A 21566-nucleotide genomic window follows, 5' to 3' on the forward strand; every position below is an offset into this window, starting at 1 on the left:
TGGGTAGCGCTCATTAAAGGTGCAATGAATTTATTTGTCTTCAAGATTGAATCTGTTTTTTTTTCTTACGTCTTAAACGTACCCTCTGGCCCATCGATCTTTTGTTTGATGCATTAAAAGCCTGAGAAACTTGGTCCAAAAAGTCTCATTTCTCATCCTTTAAAAAACAACGAAAAGTGGAACAGACGCTTAGGTGTTTCTAGTTCTAGTCTTCATAACTACAAGATTTGAAGCCACAATAATCAGGAGCAAAATCACCCAAAGTTCTAGGGCTAACTAAGTGTAAAGAAAAGTTTTCTTTTCTCGCGAAATTTCTAATTTTGTCTAGCTAAAACAAATCGTCGCCTGCACCATATAATTCGCAAGTTCTATTTAAAATTTAAATCTCCCGCTACCATCATCATTTTCAGCGCAGTTGCTCAAATTCTAAATTTTGTTGCTTTTTTCTTGCTTAGAAAGTTATAGAAGTATGGAAACTTATGGTATTCTCTAAATTTCAATGCAGGCCTATTCTAATTCTTCATTTATTAACTGAAAGATTGATGAAATTTTGACTTTTTTCTGGCTGCTTTTTGCTAGGCTAGTTGACCATTTCTTGGCTATGTCAGAAAGTAGCCTAGTTGTGTAGGGCCTAGAATAAGGAAAAACGCTCAGAAATATACCATACACCCATTTAGGTTCTAGGAATGTATTTGAAGTACTGGCAGAGGTAAATGAAATAGGAGAATAAATCTTACTTTTCTTAATAGGTCTATAAAATCTCTGATGTACTTTAATACATGCTAACTCTCCCTTCTATCCATAATGGGGATAGAGGTAAATTTTAGTGGTTCACCCCTTCCAAGGGAAACTTGTTAATAGGCCTAAAATAAAAGTAATAGGTAGACTAAGACTTCCAGGTAAGGCTAATATTCCAATCAATCACAGACAAAACTAGATTTCATCATGCCAAGTCTACAGTAACTCATTTGATAAAATTCTAGTTAGGCCTAATTGACTTCTTGCTATCTCAGAAAGGGTTTAGGCTAGGAAAATGAAACTTTCAGGGATGTATCTACAGACTAAATTATGTCCTAGGAAAGTTTTTTGAAGTGACTACCTCCACTCCTTCTCCATCTAGAGGGCCTTGACCTTTAAAAATATATGTGTTATAAGAGTGAAACCTTGCAAAATAGATCTTCTGCTTAATTGAAGTAGAACAAAATTGTTTTCAGCTTCATAACTTTGCTCAGTTCCATTTTATAAGGTTTTAAAGATATGCAAATATATTTCCTAAATTTTGAAAAAAAATTAATATGGCTCAAAACTCTACTCAAATAACAGGAATTGCATTTTCATAGCTAAAAGCAGAGAAAAAGCAACTAGTAATTGAAAGTTAAGGTAAAATGTTGTTTTATATAATATATAATATCATGTTATATAAATATATAACATGAGAAATATATAATATGGGCTATGTATTTAGATAAGGTTAGAAAGGATTTGCAGCAGAAATGAATTTCATATTTCAATTCAGGATATCATTCTGACTCCATATGTTTGTTTCCTGGTTATCTAAATATTATGTGAATATAAAGGTTTATCAAAAATGTAGGTAACAAATTTTGAAAGCATTTCCACTATACTCAAATCCCAACCAATCCCCCCCCCCTAATGTGTAAATATATTGCCCAAACAATATATTTCCTAGGCTATGTATTTTTTTTCCATTTCTTGAATTCATCACAGTTGATTCAATTCTTGAGTACCCATGCTGAAACAAATTGACACATGGCAAAATACAAGGAAAATGTATAATATAGGCTATATATTTGTACCTTAGGGGGTGGGGGTAAAGTAGGCTATAGTGGAATTACTTTCAAAGTTTGTTAACTAAAGTTTTTTGGCTTAGGCTGTATTTTGAAGTAATAGTTGCTTTCTTAACATGTTTTTGAATCAAGAGCCCCAACTCTAGGTTCATATCCAAAGAAATGATAGCATAAGGTATCACAACATTCAAAGACTTAAAATCACAGCTTAGATCAAGTTAAGGATTTCAATCCTTATTATGATGTGTGATGACATCTGCTGGAATGTTTTTTTTTGTCTGGCTGCTTGTTACTTCCTGGTGAATTATTCAGCTATCTTCCTGTTGAACATGAACTTTTGATATTTTGTCTTCTAAAAGTTCATTCCATAGGTTGGCAGCTTTCTGTTTGAAGAAGTAGCTTCTTTGTTTAGTGGAAGAATGCTGCTTTTAAAGTCACTTTGAATGTCCTCTTGTCATGTGATGTAATGGGTTGGTAAAAAGATCAGAAATATTATTTTTAGATATGATTTTGTGGGCAAGAACCATATCTCATTCTTCTGTATGTAAGTAAGTGTGGAGAGTTTAAGGTGGCACAGACATTCTTCACAAGGCATTTGCTACAATCCACTGATTATCTTAGTTGCTCTATGCTGTACTTTTTCCAGGACTTCTTTGTCTTTTATTTTTTTTAAAGGGAGGCCAAAGGCATTCCAGCCTCAATTTCGATGACCTCTTTGAATCCATGACTGTCATTTTCAATCTGGATAGATTGTAAGTCACCAGCCTCAGATTGTCCTTTTGGTTAAGGAATTAAAAGACCAATATTGATTTAGTCTTGGCATGGGTGCTGGAATTTGATCTGTCATGCTGGTGTTGAATTATGTTTGCCAAAATTGAGCATACAGAATTTATCAATATTGAAGGCAAGGAGCCATATATCAGCTCAATTTCCATGACTGACATAATCAATCTGGATAGATTGTAAGCCAGAAGCTTTGGCAGCTTTACCCATCCATGGCAAACTCTATCAAAAGCTTTTGCTAGTTCTTGCCAACTGAAATGGAATTAGCTAGGCTATTCTAATCTTGAGGTTTAACAGTTTTTCCAGCATGTGTGGCTGTAGGAAAAATCTTGTCCATATTACCATGTTCATCAGTGACCATGTTGCTGCTAAATTAGTTACATTACAAACTTAAACATGTCAGCTTCATGAAGTGCCACTTTAAATAGTAATTATCCAATTCATAGCAGAAGTTAAGTACAACTTAACTGACACAATGCCTATAATTAAAAACTGCTTGCTGACAATTTTAATTCAGTGAAAACCATAAAATTACTTTACCTAACCTTTGAAAATTCCAAATTTGTTCTCTGAAAAATGAATGGGTAATCCAAGCAACAGAAGCCATTAACCACTTGCCTCTATCACTGATACCTATTTTGGCCATACTGCATTATTATCTAGAATCCTACCACCTATTTTTGCCATACTGCATTATTATCTAGAATCCTCTGGAGTGCATGGGAAAGTAGTGTCTATTGCCCTGGTTTCCTCTACAGTGGCAGTTTAGTTGGAATGTTTTCAATGTATATAATGCAGAGCATTGGACGTAGAATAGTTTCTTGAGGTACCCCAGTTAAGAAAACTACCATTTCAAACTACTAAGACATACCAACCTTACTTAAGACTCTGGTCTGCTTAATTCTCTTCAAGAAGAACATAATCCAGTCTGTAAGACCTTCTTCAACTCCTATGCCTTAAGTTTTAAAAGGAGCCTTTAATGGTAGACTTCATCAAATGCTTTAGCTAAATCCTCCAGGGCCATATTTACCAGGAGAAAAGAGCTCAGTTATGTAATTGGATGAGTTAACCAGATCTTTCTAACCAATCTACCTTGTTTGAATCTGTCTTGGTGTTTTGACAGAAGGTTACTAGTGATCAGATGTCTGAGAACAGCTGCATCTACAATTCCTTCTTAGATTTTTCTAACAGCAGAGGTGATGCTGATGGACCAATAATTTTAAGCTTTGCTCTTGTGTCATCCTCCATGTATTGGGGTGGTATGGGCTACTTTCCACTCTATTGCCATGGCTTTGGTGTAATTGATTTTGAAAGAACTTTGATAGCAGCAGTGCTGATTGCGCCTGAGCTTCCTTAAACAGTTGTTGGTGCTTACCATCAGGCCCAATATTTGGATTGGTTTTTGCTTTGCTATAATAGCTTCCTCATATTTCTGTCATTTCTCTAGATGGGGCTCAAACTTGCCACTTCTATGAGGGTTCTTTTTTTATGAGCCTTGGAAGTATCTTCTTGTTGTTCCTTACAGTTTTTATTTCTTTGGTCTTAAAGGGGAGGGTATTTGGTCTGCATCTCCATGTAGGAGTTGTTCCAGATGGGCTCTGGATCATTCACTAAAATGCTATAAAGCAGTGAAGAATTCTGTCCTTCCCTGGATCATTCACCAAAATGGGATAAAGCAGTGAAAAACTCTGTCCTTCCCAATATCATGTTATCAATATTACTGCCTAGAATAGTGAACATTCTTCTAGGCAACTTAGGAAACACTGAGTTATCATGTTGGTTGTGTGGCCATATTCTTCAGTCTACTCAGTTGCAGCTAAAATGAATATACCAACAATGATTAGATTCTTATAATTTTCAGCAACATTTTCAATTGACCAGCACAAATATAGGCTAGCTGATAATGAATCCACCTGACCTCCCAAGGTGGGACTCCTCCAATAACAGGACCACCAGGTAGGTTCATTAATATCAAAATGTGCTCTACCATGGCTTATATTCAGAATTGATATTCCCTGCCTGGATAGTATTCTGTATATATATTACTCTTTCTCTGCAACCAATTCTCAATAGGTTAGTCATCAATCTGTATTGACAGATGTCGATGGACTTTAGCAAAAGTTGAAGTTGAACTATACCATAAGACACTTTGAATCCAGGTTGTCAAAAAAGTATTTATGCAATATATCAGGACCTGTTAGGGGTATTAATTTGAAAATTTCTGGGAATGATCAGGAGAGTGCTGAACAAAATTAAAAAACACTATGAACATCAAGGTTGTATAAAGGGTGCATTTGTAATATGTCAGGAATTGCTCAGGCTATTAAGTTGTAATTTTATTGATGTCACGGGCAATATTGAACTAAATCAAAAGACATCAAATGGATCAAGGTTGTCAAAATAGCATATATGAAATTAATCAGGAACAGTTGAGTGTGTTAATTTGAAACTTTCAGTGGATTTTGAACTAATTCTAAAGACGTAGGAAACCAAAATACTGTACTACTGCTTCTGCTAACCACTCACCACAGCACCAAGCTGCCTGAGGCTAACACAGCTGCGCATGCTCCTCTTCCATTCTGATCTATTCAAAGCCTCCATCTATACATCCTCCCAGTAAGTTCCCATTCCTCTTAGGTCTTTCTTTATGACATCCTCCCACCCCAACTGCAGACAACCTGCTTTCTTTTTAGGCCTAGACAGTTGGTCAAAAAGGACAATCTTAACCTTCATCTGCAGAATATGCCCTAGCCATCTTAACCTCTCTCATAGCCTTAGAAAGCAGGATTGAACCACACTTTTTGTACAGCCTGCTGTTTGAAATACAGTCAGTCAGCCAGGTACCCAGAACAGCAATTTCTCTGGAAAATATCCAGCAAATATTCATCTGCTTTTTGGAGCACCCATGCTTAAGAACTGTATTTAAACACTGTCATCACTATAGCCTCCAATATTCTACAATAGGTTTGCAGACTTATCTTCCTGTTCTTCCAAACTTTTCAACTGTGATAATTCGCCCTCAGTGTTGGATATTCTATTTTTAACATATTCACTGCGGTGCTGTCTTTACTAGTAATACTACCGAGGTAAGTGAAGCCATCCACCTGATCAATCTTTTCATTACCCAATGTCACATTTTCATCTTCCCTTATTCCTAGCCTTAGCAACTTTGTCTTCTGAACATTAAATTTCAAACCTATTCTAGCACTCTGAACTTGCAAAACCTCTAAAAGTTCATTCATTTTGCTCACACTCATATCTAGGATGCTTAAATCATCAGCATGACCTAAGTCCATGAAAGTTTTCCCTCCCCATTTGATTCCATGTTCTTCCATTGTCTTTTTTGTGCTCCTTAAGAGAAAGTCCATCAAAATGATTCATATAAAGAAAGATAGAACATAAACCTGCTTAACTACTGATTAAACAGTTTGTAATAACAAACTATAGTAGGGAGTGACCCGGCTCAATAGTAACTGAAACTCTAAAAAAGTGGAATTTTGATAGCAATAGTTACATCAAAAGAATCGCATTTTAATGCTGATTTTAAAGATATAAGTTTCATCAAGTTTAGTTTTACCCATCAAAAGTTACGAGCCTGATAAAATTTGCCTTATTTTAGAAAATAGGGGGAAACACTCCTTAAAAGTGATAGAACCTCAACGAAAATCACACCATCAGTTTAAGTGTATCAGAGAACTCTAAAGTAGAAGTTTCAAGCTCCTCTATACAAAAATGTGGAATTTTGCATTTTTTGCCACAAGAAAGATCACAGATGCATGTTTATTTTTTTCGTGGGGTAATTGTATTGACCCACTGGTCCTAGAATGTCGCAAGAGGGCTCATTATGACGGAAAAAAAATGACAATGACGGAAAAAACGTGGGACCCAGTGGTCCCAGAACGACGCGAAAGGGCTTTTTAACGTGTTCTATGCCCTTTTTAAGTGATCAAAAAATTGGAGGGCACCTAGGCCCCCTCCCACGCTAATTTTTCCCAAAGTCACCAGATCAAAATTCTGAGATAGCCATTTCATTCAGCATAGTCGGAAAACCTAGTAACTATGTCTTTGGGGACTGCTTACTCCCCCTCAGTCCTCGTGTACAGACGTTTTCAGGGGAATTTTTTGGCTGGGAGAGGGGTTGAGGGAAGGGGGTTATGTGGGGGGAACTTTCCGTGAAGGAATTTGTCATGTGGGAAGAGAATTTCCATGAAGGGGGCACAGGATTTTCTAGCATTAAAAAAAAAAAATGAAATAATTTTTTCAACTGAAAGTTAGAAGCAGCATTAAAACTTAAAACGAACAGAAATTATTACGCATATGAGGGGTTCACCTCCTCCTAATACCTCGCTCTCTACGCTAAAGTTTTTTTTTAGTAATTTCAACTATTTATTCTACGGCCTTTGTGATTCAGGGGTCATTCTTAAGGAATTGGGACACAATTTAAGCTCTACTATAAAGAGCGAGGTATTGACGAGGGGGTGAACCCCTTATATACGTAGTAAAAACATAAGAATATACAAAATCGTTACGAAAGTTTATTCCTAAGTTACGTATATTTTCGCTAATAAAGCGTTCGTAAAGAATTACAAGTTATAATTGCCTTTCTAAGTAACCAAAAAATTGGAAGGTAATTAGGCCTCCTCCCCCGGTCCTTTTTTCTCAAAATCGTCCGATCAAAACTATGAGAAAGCCATTTAACCAAAAAAATAAATTAATATGCAAATTTCGTTTTAATTATTCATGTGTGGAGAGCCAAAATCAAAACATTCATTAATTCAAAAACGTTCAGAAATAAAAAAAACGAGTTTTTTGAACTGAAAGTAAGGAGCATATTAAAACTTAAAATTGAACAGAAATTACTCCGTATATGAAAGGAGCTGTTCCCTCCTCAACAGCCAGGTCTTCACGCTAAAGTTTTTTCACTGTTTTAAAAAGTAGAGTTGAGAGAAAGAGTCAAACTTTGGCGTAAAGAGTGGGGCATTGAGGAGGGAACAGCCTCTTTTTTTATTCTTAACCCAAGCTTAAAGTGAGCATAAATCCCTATCAGTAAATAAATGAAACCCGAAACGAACTAAAAATAAATTATCATGTCAAACTGAAAACACACAGAAACTGACATAAACAAGAGTATAGCTCTAAGCCTCTTAAAGACCAGAACGTAATGTGTGCTTTACCAAAAACAAAATACGTTTTAAAAGTTTTCTCTTTCATAAAATTAGTAAGTCCAAAATTGCTGAGACTTTCAGGAATGAATATCAACATATATTAAACCGCCAATCTTTATTTTAATAGTACTTTCCCGAAGTCCCGGTTATTATTGGGATATTCATTCTTTTGTTGTTGATCTTGTGACGTTTCAAATTGTTTTTCTAAACGAGGGTCTGCCTAGCCAAGAAACTGAGGAATTGTCACTTCCAGGCTGATTGGAGAGATGCTATTTTAAACCTTGTTTGTGTATGTCCCTAGTCAATTCATTTTTTTTTTATCGGGAATCATCAAAAAGATTTAAAGTCAAGTAACAGAGTTGAGTAAAAGTAATACAAAACTTGGCTATCTTAAAAATGTTTTGGGGGGTCCATTTGTGGACATTTTAAATCTTTCTTCAAGTTTTTTTTCTGTGCACAAGGATCCCCTTTAACCAAGAGCTTATGGATATAATTCTTTAGTTTTCAAAAAAAGTCAGTCCTTTTTTAGACAAATTAAATAAAAAAACAAGTTTTTTCAATTGGAAGTAAGCAGCGACATTAAAACTTAAAACGAACAGGAATTACTCCGTATACAAAAAGGGGCTATTTCCTCCTAAGCGCCCTGCTCTTTACTCTAAAGTTTGACCCTTTCCCACAACTTTACTTTTTAAAACAATAAAAAAAATTTAGCGTAAAGAGCGGGGCACTTAGGAGGGAACAGTCCATTTCATATAGGGAGTAATTTCTGTTCGTTTTTAGTATTAATGTCGCTCCTTACTTTTACTTGAGAAAACTTGTTTTTTATTTAATTTCTGAACGCTTTTGAATTAATACATGTTTTATTTCGGCTCTCCGCACGTGAATAATTAAAACGAAATTTGCATATTAATTTTTTGGTGGCTAAATGGCTTTGTCATAGTTTTGATCCGACGATTTTGAGAAAAAAGGGGTGGGGCAGGATGCCTATTTGCCCTCCAATTTTCTGGTTACTTAAAAAGGCAACTAGAACTTTTAATTTTTTTACGAATGTTTTTATTAGTAATAAATATACTTAACTTACGAATTAACTTGCGTAACGAGCTTCTATTTCTGTAATTTTTTATTACGCATATGAGAGTATTAACCCCCTCGTCAATAACTCGCTCTTTACACTACAGCTTAAATTTTATCCCAATTCTTTAAGAATGACCCCTGAATCACAAGGTCGTAGAATAAATAGTTGAAATTACAAAAAATACTTTAGCGTAAAGAGCGAGGTATTTAGGAGGAGATTAACCTCCTCATATGCGTAATCATTTTTGTTCGTTTTAAGTTTTTATTCTGCTCCTTATATCTAGTTGAAAAAAAAACTTTCATATTTATTTTTTCATTGTTTCTTTTTGAGAATGCTAGAAAATCTGCGTCCCCCTTCGTGGAATTTCTTTTCCCTCATGATAAATTCTCCATGGAAAGATCATTCCACGTGACCCCCTTCCCTTGACCCCCTCCCACCACCAGAAAAAATCCCTCTGAAAACGTCTGTACACTTCTCAATAACCATTTCTATATGTAAATAATGGTCAAAGTTTTTGACTTGCAGCCCCTCCCCCGGGGACTGTGGGGGAGTAAGTCATCCCCAAAGACATAGTTATTAGGTTTTTCGACTATGCTGAACACAATGGCTATCTCAAAATTTTGATCCGGTGACTTTGGAAAAAATGAGCGTGGGAGGGGGCCAAGGTGCCGTCCAATTTTTTGGTCACTTAAAAAGGGCACTAGAACTTTTAATTTCGTTAAAATGAGCCCTTTCGCGTCATTCTGGGACCACTGGGTCGATACGATTACCCCTGGAAAAAAAATTAAAAAATAAACACTAACCCGTGATTGGCCTTCTAGCAAAAAATACAAAATTCCACATTTTTGTAGATAGGCGCTTGAAACTTCTACAGTGGGTTTTTCTGATACGCTGAATGTGATGGTGTGATTTTTTTTTTAAGATACTATGACGTTTAAGGTGTGTTTCCCCCTATTTTCTAAAATAAGGCAATTTTTCTCAGGCTCGTAACTTTTGATGGGTAAGACTAAATTTGATGAAACTTATATATTTAAAAGCAGCATAAAAATCTGATTTTTTTTATTTATCTATTAGTATCAAATCCTGGTTTTAGAGTTTTGGTTACTATTGAGCTGGGTCGCTCCTTAATACAGTTTGTTACCGCGACCTGCTTGAGCAATAGCCTATTTATTAGACAAAGAAGTCTTTTCAATCTTATTCCTTAATGTAAAATAAACTTTGCCCTCGCTGAAAGCTTTGACTTAGGAGAACTCATTCAAAGAACGTTAAATTTTAGAGCCTGGGCTTTACTAAGACTGAGCTTACTTGACTGTTTTTTAGACGGTTTAAACCGTATACTAAAATTCAAGGCTGTATCCAGTGTTTTTTGGGTGGAGGGATTAAAAAATAATTTAAAACACATAAAAAGTTTTTTGATATGCATTTTTGTTATGTTACTTGGAGTCGGACGAAATTTCGGTGGGGGATCATACCTCATATCCTCCCCCCTTCCCTGATGTGGGCTTGCTAAAAATTGCAATATCATGGCTGGTGAAAGACTATTGAGAGCCTTGAAGATTATCTAGTATTTCCTTCCGGCTACTTAAGGACTGTTCTACTTCTGAAAGAATAGGCAGTATCTTGAGTATTCAGTAAAGCACTATTTTTTTCAGAATTTTACCATTTCTTAATAACTGCAAAGAAATAATTTTTGTTTGTTTTAAATTGCAACTTCACTCTTTACTTAAATCAGAAAACTATGTTAAAAAATCGAAATCACTAGACTCTATTGAATAACAATAAAATAAATAAGTTGTATCTGAGGGGAAAAACAAATTAAAAAGGGTCAGACGGGAAGAATTTTTTGCTTGTAACCAATATTAGTGGATTTCATATGTTAACTGCATCAGACAAGGACGCAGCTAGCCTTTTGAGTTTGGAGAGGGGAAAGAATGTGCTGCCACAATTGTCCAGTGTGCAGCGGTGTTATTTCGTCATAATTCTGGGGGGGGGGCAAAGTTTGAGGCAATTTTCCCAAATCAAGGGAAAATGACATTGAAAAATGAGCCACATAGTATTATAAAGGCAAATATATACTAAAAAAAACTGCACCGTTTTTCTGGTTGCCTGAATTATACAGGCTTATCTTAGTTTCAAAATTTTTTGAAGAAACTAAATATCAGATGGGGGGCAAATTTGGGTCTGGAAGGGGCAGTTGCTTTCTGCCCCATAGCAATTAGGCCCCTGCCAGTGTACCAACCATTGCAGATACATAAGTTAAATTTAAAGGGTTAATAGGCAAAGGTAAATAGTTTTTTTTTCCTTTCTGTAGCTTTTGAAATATTGGTTTTTATATGATTAGCGCTTCTTTTGCTTTGATTTCCATGTTTATTTTGAACCTGATCATTTTTCAGAAGATGCCAAGCTCTACAAGAAGTACTCCTTCAAAACGAAGTACTCGCGCATCTTCAAGAGCTTCTGATAGCCTTGATGTTGATGCTCCCAGTAATAACCCTATGGATCGCTCTGGAAGTCCCCGCTCTCAAAGGTCTGATAATTCCACCAATGATGCTCCTGGAACACCGTCTCGTAGATCAAGAGCCGTATCACACCTTTCTGAAGTCCAAAGCGACACCCATATGGATGGTTCTGTAACTCCCCGTTCTCAGAGATCTACAAGGTCAGCAAATGGTGCACAAGGAACACCAACTCAGAGATCAAGAGGGGGTTCAGCCCTTTCTGACGTCCAAAATGACATTCCTGTGGATGGGTCCGTAACTCCTCGTTCACAAAGATCTATAAGATCAACTAATGGTGCTCAAGGAACACCATCTCGCAGATTGAGAGGGGAATCAGCTGCTTCTGTCTTTCCACCTATTCTCGAAACCCCAGCAACGCCAGGCCCTCCTGGAAGTGATTTAGATTTGAATTCACCAATTAACCTTGGCACTCCAAGCTCATTGGGATCATTAAGAACACCAAGGTCCTCTGGAGGATTGAGTGGCACACCGAGCAGAAGAAGGGTTGATATAAGCAGTGAAAGGAGCCAGAGACAAGTTAGAATCCCGGTAGGATTTAGTTTTTTTTTTACTCTATTTTTATCTTATTTAAATTTGTGGTACAGGACCACTTTTATTTAGGTTTATTGGGAGAAGCAGACCATATGCATGGCCTGTGAAGCGCTCAGTATTTGAGTGGACCAGGTTCTTTTTTACATTTCAAAGTAGCCTACTAATAGTTACTAGAGATGAAATTTTGCAATCTTGGGGAAATCATAAATCAATTTCTACATGTTACATCTGCTGAGACGTTGCAGGAGCTGCTGAACGGATAATACAATATCTGATTTTTGTTGTAGCAACAGCGGACCAAAACCACCTATCTTTTTTTGTTCTATGCTTTCATTGAAAATTTGTCGTACTTGTCATTGCAAATTGGTGTTGCATAATTATAGACGAATTTGTGCTCGAATTGTGAGTTAAATGCGACCCTTAGGCGCAACAGCGATGGTGTCCTCCGAAAGTTAAGCCCCATTTTCAGGCCACTCATATCCGACACAGAGTTCGACATGGGTTGTGCAGATTATTATTTTGAGTGCCGTGCTCTACACGAATTTGGGTCCTTTTCAGAATCCGTGTTCAACCATGCTAATCTGGCGGGTTACTTTTTTGAAGAAAACGTGTTCAGCACGCTTGAAGCTGGTAAGGTGACAACACTTTAAAGTTTAGCTGGGTTAAACACGGAGAACCTGAAAACGATTTTTGTCGAACCTGCTCAAAACACGCTTCAAACCCGGTGCCTGAAAACACAACTTTAGTTATTTAGCTTTGGGAGGGTATCATCGCTGTTACGCTTTAAGGTCGTATTAGACATTTTCACAGCTCTAAGGTAATTGCCGAAAAACTGTTGCTAAGCTCTAGATATTATTTCTCTCAAATTTGACTTACTTTGCTTCAGGTAAGCAGTGGTAATGCTTTGCTTTCCGAAAATAAAGCTAATATTTTTATATAGAAAAGGAAAATTTATTTTGAATTTATTTTGATTGCCCACTTTGCTTTGGCTGAAGCTTTATTTCCCGGAATCATTTTTATTAATAGTTGCTCTTGTTGGGGTTACGACCCTTTCAACCTAAACTAACCAATTAAGAGCCATTGAAGCCATGAGGTCCTATCCAAGGGTCTTAAAATGAAACATCTTGAGAGAAGTAATGCGTTTAATTTTTAAATTCCTAATTATTAAAACAACAAACACATGTTTTAGAAAGACAAAATCCTGCTGTGGTTGATTTTCTTTAGATTTTAAACACCTGAAGTTAAGTACATTGAAAATAAACAGCAATAATAATTGCTAGAATTCTTCCTTAATCCTTTTGAAAGTAAAAAAAAAATGTGTTTAGAATGACTAAAAATGTGTTTGCATTAAATTTTTATGTGTATATATTTTATCTAGTTTTTTGCTTTTTTTTAATTATTTGACATGTTGCGACTCGTATGCATACATACATTTTATATGCGGTTAATGGTCAATGAATGAACCTTGGCCAGCTTTAACTGTATTGTTTTCTTTTGTTTTTCTTCTATGTTTGTATCCTGTTTTGAATTTTGGCCCCGAAATTTGAATTTGGCTCTTCATAACTTCTGATAGTTATTTTTGGAAATGAATATCGTACAAGAAGAAAGGTGTTATAAGGCCCTTTTAATAAAAAAAAAAGATATCACGAATAAAGATATAAGAAACAAAGACAGAGCAGGATACAGTCACATCACTCCTAAGTTACTTCGACTATATATTCGATACAAATTGATCAGGGAAAAAACATACACGGGAGACTATACTAAGCCAATGGACTTGCGTTGACTGAGTAGCTGGCGAGTATTTTGAGTGTCAGAAAGACCCTCAAATGCTATTCCGATCAATTATTTTACCTTTACGTTCGTGTTTTTTAGAGTTTTTATGCTAGCTGGTCTTATAAGTAAGAAGCAAAATTTGTGCGATGGAAATATATTTTAGAATATGAAAAAAAAATTCTAAATCAGTGGCCAGTCTGGCCTCTCTTGCGCTAGGGAAAAAATCTTGATAAGCAACCCCTCTCTGTTCCTAAAATTTCCAAGCCCAATTTTAAAATGGTTGTCATTTATATAAACCTGACTTCTTGCTTTAGCCTCTTCAAAATTTGTAATAATCTCATCCTAATTGATTACTTCTAATTCTACGCGTTATATATATAATAACGCTAAATCATTTAGTCGCTCCTGGCCCATATTCGATCTCGCTACGCTAATATTAACTTTCATTTAGTAACCGACCGCTCAATACTGGCCACCGACACAGCAATAGCTAGTAATATTTGATAGGCAGCTTTTACATTTGCAAAAACTCCTTCTTCTCCGTATTGCAAAATCAAATCTAACAACATTAAAACTAATTAAATTTGGTCTACATACTTTTAATTTCAAGGTTGATGAAGATATGGGAAAATGAAAATTTTGGATTCAAATTGCTTATACTTACCACCAACTCCGCCCTTTACTTTATTTTAATAATAATAAAAAAAATCAAAAATTACGAAACGACTAAAATCACTAGATTATATTTGGAGTTTCGCGCCCTTAAAGATTTCTGCGCCCGCGGCAAGTGCTCTGCTCCCCTTAAAACCGTCCTGACTGAAAGGGATTGAAAATCCCTTCGACAGAATCTTTTTTTTCTGTAGATGAGAATAATATTCTATTTGTTAGTTTGAAAGTAGTTTACTTCAGATTAAACCAACCTGAATCTATAGAGGAGTAAAATCTGCTAAGCTTTGCGAAGTTTTATGATTCATCTTCACCTTCAATCTTGACTTTCGGGAAACGATTTTTTTTTTTTTTCAAATTCTTAGTTTACAAAAAATAAAATAAAATGAAGAAGCCAAACCGATTCTTCCTCGGACATGGAATTTCGACCGAGTCAACTTTCTGATCAAAAAATAAAACAGTACTTATCAGAATTGTTAGTTCAGTCCCTATTCAGTCCCTTTCAGTCCCTATTCATGGCAGGTGTTATGCTCTTCGGCTTTATAAGCTAGCTTTGCTTTCTCAGAAAGGTACAAAATGCTATGATAGATAATACTCTTTATCCTCTCCTGGCGGCAGATTAAGAATGGCAGTTTCAAAATTTTGACACAGGCCTCATTGTGTCCTGTGTGCTATAATTTCAAATTTTCTTTTATATTTACTTGATAGAAGAAGGAGTGTGCTAATCTATGGGAATTTGTTTGTCTTGAAATCGTCTGTCGTCTGTCCGTCAATGTTTCAGCATGAATTTTTTACCGCACACGTTGTTGAATGTAGAAATAAACTGAATGAAAACATAGGTTCCAATTGTTTACATTTGAGGGTTCTACACTGACTGATAGATGCATTTCAAAACCGATGATTTGAGAAGTTTTTAAACATTAATTTTTTGCTGACTTCGACTTTATGTCTTCTGATTGAAGACTGATCTATGTCAGTCATTTTCCAAGCTATTTCATTTTTATGGCATTTCTACTGAATAAATTGATTTTAAACGCTCTTACCTTTTTTGAGGGATAAAATTGCTAGTGCTTTTATTTACAAATATTATGGAAAATTCCACAAACTAAACCGTAAGTCGAACGGACGGAAGCCGAAACAAGTTTAGAAATACTCATTTACAAAAAGAAAATATACCCACCTCCGCTTTGTATGCCAAAAAGGATTTATTCTATTGTTTTTGTTATGAAGAATATATAGTGACAAAGATTTCGGTCGGAAACTATGAAAATAATTAGCTGCAGCGGCTTACACAATAATCCGATTAAAATTAATAAAGACGGTCTTAGTTGTGGGGGAAATTAAGTTTAACATCGCCCTTAACTTTCATTAAAGTCAAGCTATAAGAAAGTGTAGATATGTGATCTAAGAAATGTAATGGAGGAGAAAATAGGTACCCTGTGGAAAATGAAAGACTATTTATAAGGCTATCAATAGCGTATCACCAGCCGTGAAATCAGCAAATTTGACTATGTAATTTTAATTCTGTCAAAATTTTAAGTAAGATCAGTTTTCAGTAAAACGCTAGTTTTTCAGAATTCTGCAAACTCAGGGAAATATGACGTGTCAATTTATTTGTACCAATATTGCAGATATATGTTGCATAAACTGCAAAGTAATAATTTTTGTCCTTTTTACGTTTCCTCTTTGCTCTTTAATTTCATTACGAAAGTTCTTTTTTAAATTATTCTAGTAAGAAACTGTCAAATCTTAAATAAACTCACTTAAGTAAAATCTTAAGTAAATAAAGTTTTATAGACAAGCTATAAAAAAAGTAAAAATATGACCTAAGACTTTGTTGGCATGCATGTTTTTGTTTAGCATTTTCATTAAAATGACTGTATTTTCATGGGAAGACAGGTTTTTTTTATGGCCAAATGTTATTGATAAAAATGTAAACAAGGTTAAGCTTTTCGTGAAAAGGGATAGTTTAACTGAACAAAAACCTGTATTGTATAAACAAAGCTTAAAATTGATTCTATCTTTGATTAGTTTTGTTTTTAAATCGGAAATCGTTGGAAAATCTCATTGAAAAGGGCTTTTTCTTTCTTTGTGGGATTTGCTCATTACTTATAAATGCATATTTTGACCTTTGATGAAGGTATGTGAGGACCTAAAGAATAGTTGACATTAAGTATGTACAGAAGTATTCATATATCTTATCATATAAATAATAGAGTAGAAGAAAAGAAGTAGTGAAAAAGAAAGGGATAAAAAGAATAGTTTAAAAAACTGAAAAATGAAAATATAAAAGTAAAAAAAGTAATAGTAAAAAAAAGTAATAGAAAATTAAGAGATAAAATTAAAGGATAGTAAAACCAAGAAAAGGAAAGTGATGTACCTAGTTGAAAAAACACTATTCCTTCGGCCATAACTTCTCCTAGCTTCTGACGAGACAACGAAGTCTTAAAAAGATGTTTGAAAACGAAAGGAACTAAATATTGATTTGAAAGAAAATATGTTCTGCTTTTGGTCCGAGTCGTTAATTTTTTCTCTATGATTGCTCTCTCGAGTCTTAAAATTCAAGAGGCATATTTTAGACTACATTAAAAATTAAGGAAAAAACATATTGGTAGTAAAGTAGTACCTCCAAAAGGCTTAGTTTAATTCCAGTACATCTATATTTTCCGTTTAAGGATTTGCCAACTATTGGTGAACGGGCTGAAACACAACAAGCTGTTTCACAAGGAAGCCTCGTTGTCTGGGGAACGGATGTGGATGTATCCCTTTCCAAAGAGAAGTTCAAGAACTTTATGCTCTTCTTTGTTAATGATGATGCCGAGAACGAAGGAGTTGATCCGACCCTGCCTTATTACATCCAGAAGCTAGAGGAGGTAGAATTTCGTTTTGAATTCAATGTAACTTAATTAAGTGTCAAATTAAAAATAGCAAACGGTTAAATGTGGGAATTTAAATAGTGCTGTTTGCCATTTTTTTTTGTCGACCCGGGATTTGTCGCTCACTTTTTTAAGGCAGGACGCACTCTCAAGGAATCTTCCTATACCTCCCATGTTAAACATTTGGAGTTTGCCTGACGTTCTTGAATTAGTGATTTCGGCGGATTTTATGTCAATTAAAATAAAAAAAAATCTGGTGAATATTTTTGATTAAATCTTAAAGCCGACAATTATTTTTTTTTTAATTCCAAAATTATTATAAAACCTGTTTCGGGTTTGAATTCTAGATTGATATACTTGACACTGTTGTTCTGGGGTATCAAAAAATAGAGCAAAAAATTTTCTATTCAACAATTAGAAACTTATTTCTATAATATTTACTTCCTGGCTGCAGTCCCTTCAAATACTTTACATATTTGTGTTCCGAAGTCAAAAATTTCCCTCAAAAGACTAGATTCAGCTGTAATCGGAGCGTGTGAGAATGCATAAATTACACCAAGGGACTAACCACTCGGATTGTTCAGGAGCGATTCAGTCAAGTATTAGTTAGTTGTAACCTGTTTAAACAGAGTCTAGAGAATAAGTAGCGTGCAGACATCAAACTGCTGGTTAATAAATACATATGAAAAATTATGCTGTATAAAATAATTACAAGAAGAATTGCTAAGGATAACCTGCACCTTAGCTTAATTTTGAGTAAGAAACCTCTTAAGTTCGACCCTCTTATGTTTGTTTAGTTGAAGCGACGAAGAAAACTGATACCTTTGTATTTGACCGACTTGCCGTCTAAGAAAAAGAATTGACAAAGGAGTTAAATTTTTGGACTTCGGCTATAGGATATTTCTCCGTTTCTTAGATGGCGAAATTGCTTTAATTTGCACTAAAATAATTCCTTTATTTTGCAGTCCTAACAGGAACTTTTTTGTACGAACAACTACTTGTTAATGAAAGTTGAAAAAATCAATGCGAAGTTTGCAGTTTTTTGCTCATTTGCAGAATTTATGCTCTGTAACATGACGCCTTTTTTATCATCACAACACCGATAAATAACAGAGAAACTGACCCACTACTGGAAATCACACATACCTTTGTTCTGTATGCTATTTTATACGAAAAATGTACTTTTTTTAAATGGTAACAACAAAGGGTAAAACGAGGAAATTCATCCAAATCTATCTTAACATCAAATACTCGTATTAGTCTAATGGAACGCTTGTAAAATCAAGTAACAGTAACCGTCTTTCAGAGGTCTTGTTATGTGGTAACTACCCCAGCCACATACATGGTCAGCATTGCAACTACGTACTACGATCACCTTACAGGTGGAACAAACTCTCAGCCTAATACCTTAGACTACTATAGATATCAAATAACCGTTCTTGAAGCAATCTTCATGAGTCATTTTCTTATTAATTCTTCAGCCCTCGCATAAGACAGTTGCCTCATTCTGGTAGGAGCTCCAGCCTTTGGCCCTAGCGGATGGATTGACCTGCCACTTCATATCATCTATTTAAATATTTAAAGAATTACTTTAACTATTTAAAGAATCTGCCATTTGCGATTTGTATTTCTCCCATAACTCTGCAGGAGATGAAGGAGAGGAAGTTGGCAATATGATACAAAAAAATGCACTAATTTGACTTGGAGTTGACGTTTCGCACGCGTCATTGATGCAATTATCCCAGTGTTGGTCGTTCTCCAATAAATTCAGAGCTTGGCATGTACTACGATAAGTGTCATGTATAGTCCCGTTTACAGTTCTCAAATGCTCAAAGGACGTCGGGCCGGGTACATTAACCAAAAGCAGGCGGAGAAAGAAGCATTCATCTTGATTGGGGTGAATAGTGTAGATTCTTCCTATCGTGGTTTCTTTGAAGATGTTAGGTTGGCCGTCGACTGACGTTTTCGACGTTCAAATGATTTCTTATTAGCATTCCACATGTAATATGTAGGCGATTCAGAATACAGCAATTTTTTCTGCAAAAGAATCATTTTGACATAACGCAAAGAAAGCAGTTAACGTTGTATCCGGTGGATTCAGGGCTCTATGTTGCACGTTGGATCCCGAAAAATAAACACGTTGACCATTCTGTAAATGTACCACTAAATGAACAACAGCTGGTCTTCGTTCATGTATCAGAAATGAAAGAATTCGCCACACAGCTTCATTACTGCTTATGTATCTCCCAGCCTGATATTGCACGGCTTCATCGATATCACTGATTTCGGACTGCAAGCCAAAAAACTACCATGTCGCTGCCTTTGTTGACGTATTTACATATGTACTTGATTGCCTTTACGGAATTACAATATTCCACATTTATGTGCGCATCGTATGTTTTCGATAATAAAGGCTAATGCGGAACGACCCACTGGTTATCTACTTTGATTTAACGGTTACGCGACTTTATGGTTGCTGATTTCTGCCATCTTTGGTAGACCTTCTTCTATATAAAGGGTATCCATCATTGCCGGTAATTGTGTTAGGAACTACAAGATCAATCTCCACTCCGGAATTTTTTTTCTTTAAAATGATTTATAAGTAAGTAATGGTAATTTCATTTGAGACAAATTCTAGGTTAGGACAGTGCTCGCGCCTATAGTGCGTCACAGAAGGCTCAAATGTCATAATGTGTTGTCTAACGAGCATTCTTTGTGCTTCTCTATAAATCTGTGCATGCTCTCTCGCAGCCATCCCTCGTTTGTCTCCCATTCCAATGAGTTTCAGAGGATCTTCTGCGTACTTGCGAAGAGCATGCTGAATGATCTTGTCGGATTTCGGGGGGGAGGGGAGGGGTAGCCCACGATTGCCAAAAACGGCTAAGTTCTTTCTGATGGAAGAATTTTCTGCAATTTTGACTCGCCTTCGCTTTGGCTTGCTGGCTGTGATGTACGGCTTAAGCCACTTGAGTTTCTACTCAAATCCCAACGACCAGAAATATTGATTTAGCCTTTCTCACAGGTCCTGGGTAATCAGTGAGCACTGAAGCTTACATTTCCCCAAATCACACCCAGAGAGAATGAGTCTTTCTTCGATCAGACACTTTACGTCAATCGTCACCAATCGTCAATCTCAATAACTGGTTCTGCAGCTGGCTGTATACGCGAACTTGTTGAACGAGTAGATGGGCTAAGCTGGTCAGCTTCAGTGTCAAATAGTCCCTGTGCTAATGGCAGGACATCCTCAGTAGAATCAGCTGAGAAGACTTGGATAGGAGACAAAGTAGAAGTATTGTTCACGAGAAATTCTGATCTTCTTGGTGAAGATCTTGGTGAAAAGTAATAATAAATAATTAAATATATATCCGTGAAAATCTTTTCTAATACAGACCCAGTAAAACCTCTTCTATAGTATGCTTAGATATACTGAATTTGATGGTGCAGTTTTCATCAAGACTGCTTCACCCCCTCCTTTTGGACGATATTATCCCCCTTTTCCAGAATTACAGAATTTTTTACGTTAATAGATCTTGAGGGAAAATTTAAACTCTATAAATCTTATACATTTTAAGTCACCATGAAAAGCAAATTCTTTTTTATACAAAAATTAGTATAAACTTTTTTCTAACGTGTATCACTTCGTTGCCTCAAACTGATAGACAAAGTGAATCTTAAATAATATTTATGAATTTCCTCGTGTTTCAACCTTAGTAGATTAAAAAGCACTAAAGAGATTGTGATACATATATCTAATGTTTTCTTCTCCATTTTTCCCTCAATTTCCAACACCGTCCCGCTTACTAGAGTTCGGTGGATTCTTAGTCTCACAAAGGGAGATAGCATTTAAGGAGAATAAAGAGTCCCAGTTCTTGTGCATCGTGTTAATGACACCCGACTTCAACAAAAAATAAAACAAGTTCATTTTCGAGAACTAAAGTATAAAACATGGACAGGTCAAGCCAATCCTGGAATTATAATGCGAACTTGAAGCAAGAGAGAGAGAACAAAAAATTGGATTCGCATGGGAATTAATCAAGACGACATTCCTCTAAAGAGGGCCGACGACACTCACATAATCCAGTCAAAACGAAGAGCGTCCAAAACGAAAGTTCACAGAGTCAAGAAAAAGCATACTTTTAATATCATCAGTCAATTTAAAGTGCACATGAATAAAGAAAAATTTAACGAAAACAAAATCGTGAAGAAGAGAAACGAGGATAATAAAAGTCAGTGAAAAATAGAAGAAAACTATGCAAATATTTTGGTAGAGGCCTTTGCTCGACCCTCTTCTGTGCAGAATAAAAAAAAAACACTAATTTGCATTTCAATCTGTATTTTTATTCTGCCGAGACTTGTCGAGCAGAGGT

At 35.7% G+C, this 21566-nt stretch overlaps 1 protein-coding gene across 1 annotated transcript in view; it reads left to right on the forward strand.

The window, feature by feature from the left end:
• The first annotated feature begins 378 nt into the window (after window positions 1-378).
• LOC136041727 (DNA replication licensing factor MCM4-like) overlaps window positions 379-21566 on the forward strand; it is a 127027-nt gene continuing 105839 nt past the window's right edge. Inside the window, exons 1-3 of the mRNA XM_065726471.1 lie at window positions 379-467; window positions 11225-11878; window positions 16999-17196. Of these exons, the coding sequence (XP_065582543.1) occupies window positions 11228-11878; window positions 16999-17196 (849 nt within the window). The 5' untranslated portion in view covers window positions 379-467; window positions 11225-11227. The remainder of the gene's footprint in view (window positions 468-11224; window positions 11879-16998; window positions 17197-21566) is intronic.

The sequence above is a fragment of the Artemia franciscana genome, unplaced genomic scaffold (assembly GCF_032884065.1).
Source record: "Artemia franciscana unplaced genomic scaffold, ASM3288406v1 PGA_scaffold_34, whole genome shotgun sequence".
Classification (NCBI taxonomy): Eukaryota; Metazoa; Arthropoda; class Branchiopoda; order Anostraca; family Artemiidae; genus Artemia; species Artemia franciscana.